The sequence below is a fragment of the Lacerta agilis genome, chromosome 11 (genome assembly GCF_009819535.1).
Source record: "Lacerta agilis isolate rLacAgi1 chromosome 11, rLacAgi1.pri, whole genome shotgun sequence".
NCBI lineage: Eukaryota > Metazoa > Chordata > Lepidosauria > Squamata > Lacertidae > Lacerta > Lacerta agilis.
This window is the reverse complement of record NC_046322.1, coordinates 15,950,423-15,965,895: the sequence shown is the minus strand read 5'-3', so window position 1 is coordinate 15,965,895 and position 15,473 is coordinate 15,950,423. Positions and strand designations below refer to the sequence as shown.

Here is a 15,473-nt window from a genome sequence, read left to right as displayed (position 1 = left end):
AGTTCCTACTAAGAAATGGGGGGGGGGGAATAATGAGATGGTCATAGCTCCTAAAATCTGAATTTCTTTGTAACTAGTACTTCATACTGCTATTTACAGAGAATTGCAACTTAAGAACTTAACATAGAGCCCTGCTGTATCAAACCAATACATCTCTCTCTTGCCTAACATCCTGTTTCCCACAATGCTCAACCAGATGCCTCCAAGAAGCCCAGAAGAAGGCAATAGCTCTCTCCTACTGTTGCTTCCCCCATGGTAGCCCTATCCTCCATGAATTTGTCTAATTACCTTTTACAGCTATTTAAGTTGGTTGCCTTCACATCTTGTGGTAGTGAATTCTCTACAGTAGTTTTGACTGTGCTGTGTGAAAAAGGACTTCCTTTTGTCTGTCCTGAATCTCCCACAACTCAGCCTCGAATGGATCAGCATGGCTGCAGACATTTTACAAAAACAGCAATTCCCTTTAAACCACTCCCCCCCCCCCGGCCTTTTTCATTGCAAATTATCTCCCCAAAATCAATTTCTCTTGCAACTTCATGCATGATAGGCAAAACAGCCAGCTAGGTAGCTTTCACTTCTTTTAGTTGCCTTTGATTAATTTCATTTTCAGTGAGCTGACCAACATGACTTCAAGATCCCTATTCTTGTCAGTTGCCACCAGTTCAGATTACATCATATAAAGCACTACTTTAAAAAGAAAAATAGCTTATTGAAAATGCATATTGATATTGCGACTATATGCAAATTCATTTAATTAACCAAGCAAGCACAAGACAGGATAGTCACAGAGGAACAGCAGCAGCTTTTCATTCAGAGCATGCAATCAAATGCTTTTACATTAATTTTCTCAGTTATTGTATCAGTGTGTTGTTGTTGTTGTTGTTGTTCATTCATGTCCGACTCTTCGTGACCCCATGGACCAGAGCAGAGTCGGTCCATCAGTGTGTTAGGGGCATGCTAACAACTCCATCCTATGCATGTTTATTCAATGGTAGGTTCTATGCCATATGGCAGGCATGTCCAACAGGCAGATTCTGGCAGATCTCTGGCCCCTCAGTGATCTCCTTCATCCCCCCCAAAAAAAGCGCAATAACTTTGCCTTTCCCAAAAAAGGTCAACAACTATGGCTGCCTAAAAAAAGTGACAATGGGTAGATCACTGCCAGTTTTTTTTATATTGTGAGTAGATCACAATCTATTGGGAGTTGGACATCCCTACCATATGGCGTTACACAAGATATTTCTAAAGAGCAGAGGCACTGTGTGTTCCCTTAAGTATATATGACATTTGACTTTGGACATGATTTTCTTGGTCATCCAGCTCCAGAGAAGATCAAGGCAGATGACATCTCTAATCTATAGGCATGTTGTTCTCCAATGAAAATCCTCTATTTCGTAAAATGACTTGGAAGTTGGAAATATTTTCTGGAGGGTCTCTTGTATTTTTAGTATCCTAGATGTTTATTTGTGGGTAAGTTCAAAGGAACATTAAAATGAGATTGTGAAGTGCTCCAAAAGCATCTCTCTAAATTGAATAAATGGACAAAATGTGGTTCAATGTCAGTACAGATTACAATCACGGGACAATTTTATAGGGACATGATCATTTATAAGCCTGAAACATGCTTATTAAGTTCATGTTTTCTTGGCAGGAAATTTGAATTTGGTTTGGCAACAGCCTGTAGAAAAACTTCAGAAATTAGACGCGGGGGGAGATGTTTAAGCGGGAAGCTCAAGCTTTGCTCTGGGAACTGGGACTCAATATGAGCCTGAATTCAACTGTCTGTTTTCAGTCTCCAGTTTTCCAGTCTCCATCTGCAACTAGCACACAAGCAAACATTTGACTGCTCTAAAGTAAGTGTAGTAAGATTCAACCAGCAAGTCAAAATCATGGGCAAAAATCTCCCCTTGTGCTTTTGTTTCCTAACTGCCAGTACATTAAAAAAAATTTCAGAATGAACAGATAGTGTTTTGTGTATGTGCGTGTGTTTCTGGCAAACAGCCAAAGGACTCTATCCAAAGTCCAGAAGACCTTTTAAAAGTCTGAATTCCCAGCTTTTCCATGTCTAATCAAGGAGCTTAAAACATTTGCCACATGTTCTTCATTTCCATCTCATTTCATCACACTAAAGTGAAAACATGCCAAAAATGGAGAAAAAGGAGCAACATTTGTCAGTGCCCCCAAATAGGAACCACAGCTGCCCATTAAATACAGTGGCCATTTCCAGCATACAAATCAATTTTCCCTGCAGTGGGGGGATGTGGTGAATAATGACTGGGTTGTTTAAGGAAGCATGACCGATTTGGGATGAAGGTTCCTGCCACTCTGACATTTTCATAGTATAATTTATTGCACACAGCATATAAAGCTGTGGTAACCAAGTCTTCTTGCCAGGCTTAATAGTGGGGAATAGCCTGAAAGACCACATCACGGCAACTGCAGATCTTTCCCTTGTTGAAAGGCACTTGAACTCCTGAGACCTTGCTATGTTGAATAGTATGGCATCCAAGGATTTCCTCAATTGGAGTCTCCTGGCTTTGCTTCTGTTGCTTCGCTTTTGCCTGTGCCAAGATGAAGACACGGAGGTGAGCAGAAGATATAATAACCCAGTGGCCAAAGTCTTGCAAAGTCACCACCAGACTGATCAAAAAGGTTCCAGCAGCAGGGAATTGTTCAGACAGCGGAGTCGACTTGTTGAGTGGACGGTTGAGAATGATGATGGTAATAGCCCTTCTCCTGACCAAAATGCCTTGAAACCAGAGGTAGATGATGTAGCACAGACTACCTCAAACAGAGTCCAGGTACTCTGAATTAATATTCTACGGCGTTAAGAAAGTTAATGAATGGGATTTTGTTTGGCTATATGAGACAACCAGCACTACTTTTTAAATAAGTACTTTATTGAAAATGCATATTGAAAGTGTGACCATTTGTGCAAATTTGTTTAAGCAAGCAGGCAAGCTTACGATAGTTACAGAGGAGTTCCAGCAGTTTTTCATTCTTTGTCTTTTGCATGTAATCAAATGCCTTTACATTAATTTTCTCATTCATTGTATCAGGGTATTTTTGAACATGCTAACAGTCCCATCCTATGCATGTTTATTCAGAGGTAGGTCCTACTGAGTTCCTTACTCCCTAGCCTAGTGTGACTGCAGCCTAAGGGTGCAATTCAGCCAAAGTTAAGTGCTTCTAATTCCCACTGAAATGAATAAGGCTTGCATAACTTTGGCTATATCAAACTATAGTTTTATTGGAAATCCAGGGTATAAAAGTTCTTATTCATTCAATATGCAAATTCTGTGCAATGTGCAAACATCTGAATTCTTTATCAACCTAAATGTCAGACTTAAATGAAATATTGTATAATTCTGGGGGGTAAATATATTCTTCAGGAGTTTGCAATGCATTTTATATGTTATATAACTAAGGCTGCAATCCTATACACACTTAATAGAGAGTAAGCTCTATTGAAAATGGAGCTTGATCCTGAGTAGCCCTTTATAGGATTGCTGTGTAAGAGTGGTGAACGAAAACCAAAAGACTGATGGACAGGTGATTTTTAACACAGAGAAAATTGTTCAGTTATTTTGAGATGATTTAACATGTTCTTGACTCCATCCTCAACTCAGTTAGCCTTGCATTAGAGATATATTTTGTATGTTTTGCTATTATTAATTGCTATTATGATTCATCTGACTTTCATTTAAGATGACCAATGCAACTAAAATTGGCTTTAAAATATGATCTCTAGTTCAAGTGAGAAGTAGGTTAGACTGTTTAACACTGTGCACATATAAATATACCTTATGTATATAGATACATACTGATTATTTTCTTTTAAGTGTTATTTATTTAATTACTGAGAAACGTGCCTATTTATCAATTGGGGGGGGGGAACCGTCAAAGTGGTGAACAGTTAAGACATACATATTGTTTTAAAAATTATAACAATGAAGCCTGCGCAGTGACACAATAATCAGAAACATTTATTTCATCCAGCAGCAGAAATTAAAACAGGAATAAGGTTCCTGCAGCCTTCTGGACCATACTGGACCTCAGCTCCTATCACCCCTAACAAATGAACGTAGTCACTGGGGCTGATGGGAGTTGGAGCCCAACAGCATCAACCCCTGTCCCTGGATTAAAGTATACCACCATAGATATCTTAGCAGTTTTATATTTTAAAAGGAAGAATTAACAGCACATATTTAAGGATTAACCTCATGAATTTAGTTGATCTCAGACCTCCGTAAATGCGGAACCACTACCTGTACTCAAAACATTCTACTAACTGTTGAAGTCAGTCCAGCCTCTAATGGAAGTGATATCTGCAACAAAGTCTGAGGCAGGGAGGTCTGAATGCTTTTGCCACGTTTGGAATAGTACTTGCAAGAGCTATAACATCAGTTTGTATGGACTATGAAGTCAACCAAGAGGGTATAAATCTGGATACTTCACAACCAGATTTAACCAAAGCAAAAGAGGTTTGTTTGTTTTTTTAAGTACAAATGACTTTAGCTCCATTGATGTCAATGGTACTGAAAAATGTCTTAAATCCAAATACTTAATTGGATTGTGGACTGAGAGATGTTTTGGGAAAACCTCTATGGGAGAAGAGCGACATGTGATCGAATATTAAGAGGAAGGGAATATTCAGAGGAAGGGTAGGGAAAGGATTAACCACCCCATGCACTTCTCTGCTCTCTGCAAAAAGGACTGTTGGGCTGCACTTGCATGCATTATGTACTATGGCCCTAATATAGATGTTAAGGAAGACATCGCAGCAAATATTCTAATTCTTCCAGACTCTGCCCTTGGCTCCTCAGGATAACTTATAAGGCAAGAAGCTAATGATTGGTTGTTTTCATGCCTCCTGACACTTTTTTGTATCTGTACGGATTAGTGGAACTGCCTGCACAAATATTAATGACCAACTGAAGGATTTTCTGATAGCAAATACAGACAAGTAATTAACAAAGGAAGCTGTTGTTCAACACATGGAGATTAGTTTAAGTAAGTGCAACAAGATTAGAAAACACACATGCCTTGCATCAGTTTTGAATGTGCTTTTCTCAGCAAAAGCAGGGAATCAATCCTTTCCCAACAGCTGTTCCCATGTATTTTGCTAAAAAAAGAAAAGAAAGGGCAATTTAAATGTACTTTCACCCTTCAGTACTGGTTACCATGCATAGCGCTTGACTATCTCTACCCAGGTGCAAACTGTCAATTTAAAATCCAAGCTTAAGTTCAAATTTCATGGCTGCTTCATCTGGTGCAACGGTGTCTGCATCTGCTCTGATTGAACACAGAAAAATTGTTCAAGGAATGCATGCTTGTGAAATTTATATTGGGTTCCGGCAGATCCCAGTTATTACCTATATTTCCTACACACAAATACACACCTCCCTTGAGCATTTTGCGGTGTCTCTATCATAGAATTGTAGAGTTGGAAGGGACCGCGATAGTCATCTAGACCAACCCCCCACAACACAATGCTCTTTTGCACAATGCGGAGCTCACAACCCTAAGATTAAGAGATTAAGGTTAAGAGTCTCATGCTCTACTGACTGTGCTATTACATGCAAGAATGCATTTTTATTTATTACTATAAGACATCACCAGATATCAAACCTTTGTATCTAAAAGGAGGTGGGGTTTAAGTTTTTTAAAAAATGATTCCATCTTCAAAGAGGCCTTCTTTCTGACACACAGGAGGTAATGCTTCTTCCAAGATGATGCCTGTTACAACATATTTATCATGTAAAAACAAAGAAAGCATACTTCTTGCTTTAAAAGGGGGGTTATATACAGATTTATGGAAATTTAATCGATAGATCCATTGATTAATAAACTTCAACTCAAATGATTAATTACAATTTTTTCGACTGGGTTGCAGCACTATAATTTTCTAATCATTTATTTACAGATATGTAAAGTTGACAAGCATTTCAATATTTTTTATAATGCAATTTATAACTGCTGATCTTACTTGTATTTTGAAAAAGAAATAGGCCAACTCATCTTCAATTTCTGACTTTTTATAAGTAACTTTAATGTATTTTTATGTATATTTTATATTTTTATAATTAAGCAGTATACAAATTCTGTTAAATAAAAAATGTGTGTGTGTGTGTGTGCATGCGTACACACATACACAAACACACGATGAGCAGGCGGCAAATAGTCAGCATGGATGCAAGAAGGTCCAGTTTCAAAGCAATATCAATCAGTCCATTAAGCTGCTTCCACTGACTAGAAACTTATTTGTAAATGTTCCCAACCAATTCCATCTCTTTGGGCCAATTCTTGAAGTACTCTCTCTAGCACTTGTGATGCACATACATTTCTGCTGAGATGTGGATTTCCACTGTACAGTATTGACAAAGAACATGACAGGCCAATCATTGATGGCCTGAAAGGAAACAGCTTACAACAGAACATAGAAAGGCAAGTCAATCTATTTGGCACACACAAAATAGCATGGCTGTAGCAATATACATGCGGGAAATTAGTACCTTGTTGTATGTGTGTATCTATGTGCAGCAGTGGATATATTCTATAAAATGTTTTTGTTCCTGAATTTTGTATTGGCAGACTGTACACAGTGGACCTCAAAGCCCACCAGAATGCGGCTGCCGGGGGGATTATGGATTTCGGGGTTATCAAGGCCCACCAGGGCCCCCTGGGCCTGCTGGAATGCCAGGTAAAGGAAATTAGAGTTTAAGTTGCAGAAACATTAGTGCTTCAGGTTGTTGGAGGGCTGCTATGATAACAGCAGGCATACTGTGCTACACTATGCTCCTACCAAGCTCCTAGACTTCTATAGAGCTGGAAGGTCCAGTAAAGTGATAGACCTTGCCTTGTTCTTTTCCTTATCCATCTCCTCAGCTCATTCCCACAGTCCCTATGCCAGATGCATGCTTGGGAAAGTGGGTCAGGAGTTTCTGTTTGCATTGTCTTGCTAACAACCATGCAGCTCTGGCCCTAAAAGCTCAGTTTATGCAACAGCGAGTGTTTGCACAACATGCAAGTAGCAACCAGACTGTTCTTCTGTCCCTCTCCCCCACCCACACCACAACCCATTGGCAGCAGCAGTAGGTCTGACATCCTGTCCATATAGTGCAGCAGACTTTCTTTAGCTCTTTGTTGGTACTTTAGCAATAAGAATTTCCAGTAATAAAAGTATGACATAGTTGCATAAAAGTGCTTCTATAAGCAGCTTTGGATGGCAAAAAAAGAAGAAGTACAAATTGCGTGGTTCCTTTGGTATAAACCAACAGTGATGAATAGAGCTTATTATGTGAACCAGCCACCAACTTTTCATTCCATAAAAGTATGGTATATGATTTCAGTCATAAGCACAGAAATGTCCAATGATGACTGAAGTGGCATGGGATTTGGCAACCTAGTAAAGGATGGTGTAATTTTTTAGATTATACAATGCATTAACTTAAAAGCAGTACATACAATCCCTTCAATTTGATATCTCAACATAGAAAATGTGTGCATCTTTGTGTAATTAATCATGAACTTTAAAGAACATGCAACTAAAAAGGATATGGGTTGTATCCAGTGGTGTCCCTTGCATTAGTTGAAGGTTCTTTGATCCCAGAGAGGTCCTCATCAGCGGAAGAAGTGATTTTTCACTTATTCCTTCTCTCCGTGTGCTCCCACCTCCGGCTCCAGATGAACTCTGGAAGAACATCATGGAAGGTGGTGGTGGGACTATAGCAGGAAGGGGAAATTGATGAAAATTGTCTCCCTTCCTGTTAAGCTGATAGAAGCATCTTCCAACAGCACAAGGGATACCATTTGCTACAACCCTTTATTTTCAGTTCCACATAACAAGTTCTAAACATTTCCCATGTTATTTAATTTAAAGACTGTCAATTTGGTTCAAGTTGTCTCAGTAACTGATCATTACTGTAGCCCAGGGGTGAGGAACCTTTGGCTTGTGGTCCAAATTTGGTCTTCCAAGCCTCTTCATTTGTCTCACAAAGTCATTTCCCTCAAAACCACACCCTCCTGCCCCACACCTGATGCTATATTTGATATCAAGTATGGGGTAGGTTGAGGCGCAGCTGATCCCTTCAGAAAGCAGGATTAAACTCCAGGAGCATCACCTGCACATCAGGTGATGTTTGGAGTTAAATCATAGTTGGCTGCTGTTTCCTCCACCCCTGCAGGAGAACTTTGACAGATATGGCCCTCTAGGTCAAAAGGATTCCCCATTCTTCCTCTAACCATTGTTACAGTCCTTTCAGAAGCAATTGGTTGATTAAATTTATCCCAGCAAACGTATCCCACATATGGGACTGATGCTGAAAGTTGGAACTGTTTGAATCTCAGCAGCATATTTTTTAGTCTCTCATGCAGACTTCTGTGGAACCATCAGTTCTCTAGGACAAGTCCAGAAAGGCCCCTGCTCTATGTTATCTCTCACTATACCCAGACTTAGGCCTATTGTGCCAATGGTGGCCAGTAATGTCATCACCCCACGGTATGCTAAGCCTTGAGGCTTAGTAATATATGAGATATAATCATGAAGATATGGGTTGTTTCCAGGGAATTCGCCCATTGCCAAAAAAGGAGAGCTTCCATCATTGCTGTTTTATATTTGGTCAAGAAAAATGTTTACTTCCTTGTAATATTGTAAGTGAAGGGATTGGGAACCTGAGGCCTCAGGTGTTGTTGGAATGGATGGCTTAAGTGGGTGTTGCTCTCATGCTTCATGCTGGTTTCTGTTCCTGCTCTACATTCCCTCCCACTCAGATGCTCTTCCAGCCTTGCAGCTTCTTCTCAGTGCCCAACCTGCTTTTCTACTTCTTAGAAATCAGAAGTAGAAAATTGAACACATGAACAAGTGACTTGATGTTAAATCATTTGTTCTAGACAAAAGAGTAGAAAACGAAATTGGGAGGGGTGGCCCTTTTAACCAAGAAACCTTAAGCCACGCGCACACACAATTCCCTTGATTTGTTTTAAGGAAACCATGGAAACAATGGAAATAATGGTGCACCTGGCACTGAAGGAGCAAAAGGTGACAAAGGAGACAAGGGAGACATTGGACTGAGAGGAGAGCGGGGCCACCACGGACCGAAGGGAGAAAAGGGTTACCCTGGCATCCCTCCAGAACTTCAGGTAAACACCCTTACATAGCTGTCAAGTTTCGGATTTGAAAATAAGGGATCAGCAGTCTCACCTATCCCAGGGACAGTCACATGTCAGTGGTGGGCGGAGCCAGAAGCAAAAGTGGGCGGAGCAGCAATGTAAACTCCAAGCGGGCTCGGGCTCGGAGCGGAGCAAATAGGAGGGCAGCCAGCAAAGAGGAGGGCAGCCATGTGCTCCGCGCAATGGAGCCCCATTGTCTTCTTGTCTGATCCCATCGAAACAGGACAGGAAGCAGCAGCTGCTCAAAGGCAGCCAGGCTCCGCCCACCAGCTAACCCTTTTGGCCGGCTGAGGGGCTCGGCGGCAACAGATAGGGGCTGATGCAGGGGGAGGAATACACCCCCCTGTAAGCACAGGAAACGGCTCCCACTTGCTTTGAGGGCTGAGGCTTTTCTCTCAAAGTAGGTGAGGTCTTCCCACCCAGTCCCTGGCCAGCAGGGGAGGAGCTGCTTCCATTAAAAACGGGAAATTTAAGGGAAATAAAAAATAAGGGAGAGCAGCGGGAAACTGCTTAAAATAAGGGAGAATCCCGGGGAAAACGGGATACTTGACAGCACTGCCCTTAGAAAAATCAATAGGATTGCTTCCAGAGTGGTCATTCTCTGAACAGAGTGGCTTTTCGTATGAGAAGTTTCCAATATTCACTTACGGTATTTACATAAAAATGATTTATATACCATTTCCTGTTAAAACATAATCCAATCAGTTCACAGCAAGAAAACACAGCTCTAATACAGTAACTCACACAACTTAGGAAACACGGTACTACTACTAAACAAACAAACAAAATACTATAGATACAAGATAGTATGTGCCAGATCTACAACTAACGGTTAGGGAATACCTGGGTGAACAAATACATTTTTAAACATTTGCCCAAACTCCAATATGGTTGGAGCATGCCCACTTTTTGAGAGGAGGCTAGTCCACAGGGTTAGGTCCACCACCTAAACAATACATGTGAAAGGACATGAACTGGATCCATACCATTCTGTCCATCCTTAATGGAGTCAAGCGGCAATCTTTTTCTGGAGAGTGTAGAAAGTCTCCCCAAATGGTATCCTTTCACCAATACTGATAGTCCACATTTCACTGATTATATATTTGCTTAATGAGCTGAGAGATGAACCTTGTAGCATCTTTTACTCCTCCTTTGCGAGAGAGATGATGACAGCAAACTTAGAAATTTCCAGTTAACTATAATTTCCTAAGTTGTCAGAACCAACAAACTCTTGATAACGCTTTGGAACAAGGCAGGAAGTCATGGTTTGAAGTTGGTTTAATATTCTGGTTTGTTTTGAGGCTCTTAACCAGTTTCTTGATTCTGACAACACAGGAAACTAAGCAGCTAGGGAATCCTGGTATGTTTGCTGGCTTGCATGAACAGACTGTTTGAATGGCCATAAGGCTTGTTCATTTCTTGTCTTATTAAGCCAAGATATAATAGCCTGAATGCAACCATAGTAGAAACAAAAAAGGAATTCAGTTTTTAGGAATTGAGACTGGACGGTAGAACTAGAGAAATACACATGCTGAAAATGGGAACTATTGCTCTTTGAGAAGTCCTTTTTTACTTTCTATACTGCAAAAAGATTTTGCAGAATTTACTGAACCTTCCTCTGTTATTCCAATAGCCAACGTAAATAAAGCAGATAAATTAAATAACATCAGTTGTATTTTGCTCAACTAATTTGTAAAAGTTAAAATTTTAGACATTTTAGCACATTTTTTCTAGTTCCTCCAGTTAATGTGAAGATTTTATTTTAATGGCTTATACCAAAATGCTATAATGTAGACAAAAGCCACATTTTGTGAGGATAAGATGCAGTCCCACTGAATTTAGTAATACTTTACTGTGAGGTAGCTCACTGTTGTCAAGGGCTGTATGTGTTCTGCACTAAAAACATTTTTAAAAAGTCTGCACACCCCCCCCCAAAAAAACTGAATGCTGCAACTTTTTTAAAAACCTGCTTATTAGGTAGACTTGCAAAATTTATTATGTGCTGAAGCCCTAATTCCAGGGCAGGCCAGTATTCTACAATGTTGACTTAGAAGTCCTACATATGCTCAAGTAAGGTTGTCTAGAACTGTAGCCTTCTTCAGGCACCTAAGATGCCCCCAGGCATTGCATCTGTAATTCCTAGTCCTTAAAAACGAGAAAGTTAATTTTATGCCCTACAGATGTATTCTGCAATTTTTCAGTTCTTGCACAAAACTGAAGACAACTCAGGTCTTCATTTCTTCCTGCTTCCTCAGAACTGTTCAGTGGCTGAGATGGCACTTGATGCAGAAAATCCCCCCCCCACCCCCGGGACCCAGTCACTACAGTGTTTTTTGTGTTAAAGTGAAATTTCAAGCCAAACTGTTTACCCTGCAGTCACGTGTCTACATGACTCATTTTCTGCACATGAATAGTTCTGTTCTTACATAAACCAATGAGACTTTTATCACTACAGTTTGCTGAGAGCTGGCCTAGGTCCTAAATGTACATTTAGGAAATTAAAGCAAACATGTCCCAAACCAAAGTGGGGAAGAAGCCCATAAGGAATGGATTGAGCCAACTATGCCTTCCAATTTGTCTTTGTCCTACTTGGTAACTACTGCTTAAACATAAGCTGTATTTGTATAGGTTGCGTTTATGGCTTCAATGGCAACCCATTTCAGTAACCAGAACAGTGGAATAATCTTCAGTAGTGTTGAAACCAACGTTGGAAATTTTTTTGATGTGATGACTGGTCGATTTGGAGCACCCGTGAATGGTAAGTATAAAGAATAGCAGATTCTATAGAAATGCCAGCCAGACTTCTTAATACTGGCTTGTTTACGGCCAGAATCGTACATACCATTACCTAGAAATTGATCTTACTGAACTAAGAAGGTCTTACTTCTGAGTAATTATGCATACAATTGGAATTGGCAAGGGGTGTGTTATTTTCTGAGGAAAGAAGTAGAGCAAATGCAATTCACATCTCTAACAATATATTATGGATCATTGATTCACCCAATATTCCATTTTTATTTTGATTGAAGTCATTGTGGCTTCACAGAATTCAGACCATTAGGCAAGGATACAGGTTTCAGAGAGAAATTGGTATGCAAGGAATCAAAACCAGTTTCTTAGTAGTTTGTACCAGTGTTTTCTTGGAAGTGGACATATGCACGAACACTTTGTATGTTACATTCTTTTCCGGGGCAGTAACTTGTTTAAGAATTGTCCCATCTGAACTATTTTGTATAAACAATTTAATCAGTTATATGATCGTTTTTCAGGAGTGTATTTCTTCACCTTCAATATGATGAAGCATGAGGATGTGGAGGAAGTATATGTTTATTTAATGCACAATGGCAATACAGTTTTCAGCTTATACAGGTGAGTTGACTGGCATTTCTGCACTTTGTACACTTCCAAATTTTTGTCCTGTAGGATAGCACGTACTTGGCTTGCAAAGTCCCATATTCAGTCAGGTTGCAGGTGATGTACAAGACCTTGGTTAGAGAGCTGAGGCCACTCAGAACAGCCAGCCATGGGCTAAATTGACAAATAATCTAACCTGGTGTATGGCTGCCTATTTCTGAAAATGGCAGGTTTGCCCTTAAATCAAGCATCCCCAAACTTGACCCTCCAGATGTTTTGGGACTACAACTCCCATCATCTCTAGCTAACGGGACCAGTGGTCAGGGATAATGGGAATTGTAGTCCCAAAACATCTGGAGGACCGAGTTTGGGGGTGCTTGCCTTGAATCAACTTGACTATATTCTATTTGAATAAGATTGCAGCTGGAACATTACATTACTAGGCAATTAATGCTCCCAAACACCTAACCTGCTGCTTCAGTGCTTCAAAGCAATACTAGGAGAGGGGGATTACAGATGAGCAGTGGGACTCAGTGGGATACCGGGTCCTGAACACCCCCATTAATTTTTAAAAAAATTCTCCTGCCTTTCATAAGTTCCTAGAGCATGTTACAAATGAAACAAAAGGCTTGATTAAAATAACAGAATCAGTAAAATCAATAAACTAGATGTCCATTTCCACAGTGGGGGATTGGTTCAAAATAATAATGTGCAGAATATTACAGATAGAAAGTTGACCTGTTGTCTTCTCTTTATTCTTAGCTATGAATCAAAAGGTAAAACTGACTCATCAAGCAATAGCGCTGTGCTTAAACTTGCCAAGGGAGATGAAGTTTGGCTGCGGATGGGCAATGGAGCACTCCATGGGGATCATCAACGCTTTTCCACTTTTGCAGGGTTTCTTCTTTTTGAAACCAAATAGACTTAACATTTTAAGATAGATTTTGCTCTTTGCTTTCTCTATCCTTTGCAACAACATGGTAATGTACTTCAGGGCCCTTTTTGAAACCAGTATGCTAGGGTCTAAATCTATGAAGCGGTATGAGAAAGGTTAGGCCTGCTTCCTTATGGGTTTGTTGCTCTTTTTTGAGCACACTACCTTGCTATGGGCCCTGATGCCATTGAAATCTGAAATCCTATTCCAGATAATTGACTGGTGTGATGATTACAGCCTTTGGCCCCAATCTATGTGGCTTCACACTTGTATGGATTTGTTGCACATACAGGCCTGTGGGTCTACTTTCTTCTTTCAAATTGATTCAGAAGTGTGCTTCTGAGCTGCTTCATCCGTAATAAAAAATAAGAAGCACACCTAGTCTGCGCACAGCACCACATCCAGTATAGAAATACAGATATGGAAGTGCATATACATAGCTGTTCCATAATAAATTTATAACAACATGAATTGTTAAAATTAGTTGCTAACTGGTGCATTCACTTTAGGAAGAATAATAGTTTAGAATGTTTGCCTTTTTGTCCTTATAAATGCTCAAATCTTGATTTGTATGCTTTGGGTTATCTACAACTAAATTAAATTAAATTGAATTGTCTATAAAGTGATTTACTCATCCTGTATGAATGGTTAGGTATGTTGGCTAAATTCAAGTACTTTTACTTAATGGAATTTGTAGAATGGAGAATATACTATTTTTTACTATGTAGGCTTGTTTAGTTTGCACGAATGAAAATCTTCATGTTTTAAAGTATATCAGCAATTTTTTTGCATGCTTTAAAATACAGAATCAATTTGTCATTAGTTCTTATTAAAGTATTTTGACCCTAGCTCTTAGTAGAATGAAACAAGTTTGAATTTTTTTGTCATGAATGTGTTTATTTGTCTATTTTGTAAACTGATCACTTACTAATTAAATACCACTTTGGACAAATCTCTTGCAGCCAAAATTAAAATTATTTTCTCTCCTAAGGTGGGATATAGATTTTAGGAGCTTAAGGCGGCATACTTTGTTCTCCCCCAACTCATATTATCATCAGGGCAGCTTTTTGAGGTAGGTCAGGCTGAGAGATGGTGATTGAACCAAGGTCACCCAGTGGATTTCATGGCTGAGTTGGGACTTGAACCCTGGTCTTTCCAGGTCCAACACTCTAACCAGTATACCACACTGCTTCCTCAGTACACTGAAAATTGAGGCCGAATGAATAACCCATATTGGATTTTTCAGAACTCTTTAGAAGTGGTTGCAAGATTAGAAAGAACCAGGATTGTATTCAGAAAGATATATTCCGGCTGAGCTCTGGGGAAGAACTGAAGCACAAAAAAATACATTGTCAGTGCAACATAACCTTAAAAGAAAAGTTAATACAGTTTGTTCCATGTTACTATTACCTATATTTCTACAAGCAGGATCTTAAGAAGTGTCATGCTGTGTACAATGGCACGATGTGAATATACACTGTATTTCACATGAAATGCTCCCAAGACAAAGCCAATACTTTTGTTTAAACTGCCTTGCAGAATGTATTCCCTGTTATCACAGCTTGTTTTTCAAAATAATTTGAACATTTTGAATGTCAAGGAAGATGGGGAAAAGGAAGGGGGGAAATCTAACACAATTATGCCTGCTTCAAAGAAATTATATGCTAATCTGCCATCTGCAGGAGAGCACCTCCAAATAAATAGCAAACTAATGAAGAACCAGAAATGCAAATGCTCTGGTCTCTTCCTTTGATTATTCATTGTCTAGAAACATAAAAGGCAGCTTTGCCGCTGTAAACATTCTTCAGCAAACATACTGTACTATAAACCTGGGTTTAATGCCAATACTTCAAAATATCATGGAACAATTGATTGAGCCCAATGGGCCATTGGATGAAGAGATCTAGTACGTTATCTGTTAGGCGGAGAGGCTGATCAGCCTCAACAAAGCCCCGTTGCCACTCATGACTCGCAAGGACAGCCGCTTTGGGCTTTGACTCACTAGGGTGCTCCC

At 39.7% G+C, this 15,473-nt stretch overlaps 1 protein-coding gene across 2 annotated transcripts; it reads left to right on the top strand.

Moving 5' to 3' along the window:
- The first annotated feature begins 2,280 nt into the window (after positions 1–2,280).
- C1QTNF3 (C1q and TNF related 3) lies at positions 2,281–14,307 on the top strand. 2 transcript variants are annotated; one of them, XM_033164027.1, is made up of 6 exons: positions 2,281–2,801; positions 6,595–6,703; positions 8,987–9,141; positions 11,800–11,929; positions 12,441–12,540; positions 13,288–14,307. In XM_033164027.1, the coding sequence occupies exons 1-6, from the start codon at positions 2,487–2,489 to the stop codon at positions 13,445–13,447; spliced, it is 969 nt and encodes a 322-aa protein (XP_033019918.1). In that variant the 5' UTR covers positions 2,281–2,486; the 3' UTR covers positions 13,448–14,307. The 2 variants fall into 2 exon arrangements, with proteins under 2 accessions (XP_033019918.1, XP_033019919.1); XM_033164028.1 differs by having other exon boundaries at positions 2,282–2,762.
- Positions 14,308–15,473: the final 1,166 nt, after the last annotated feature.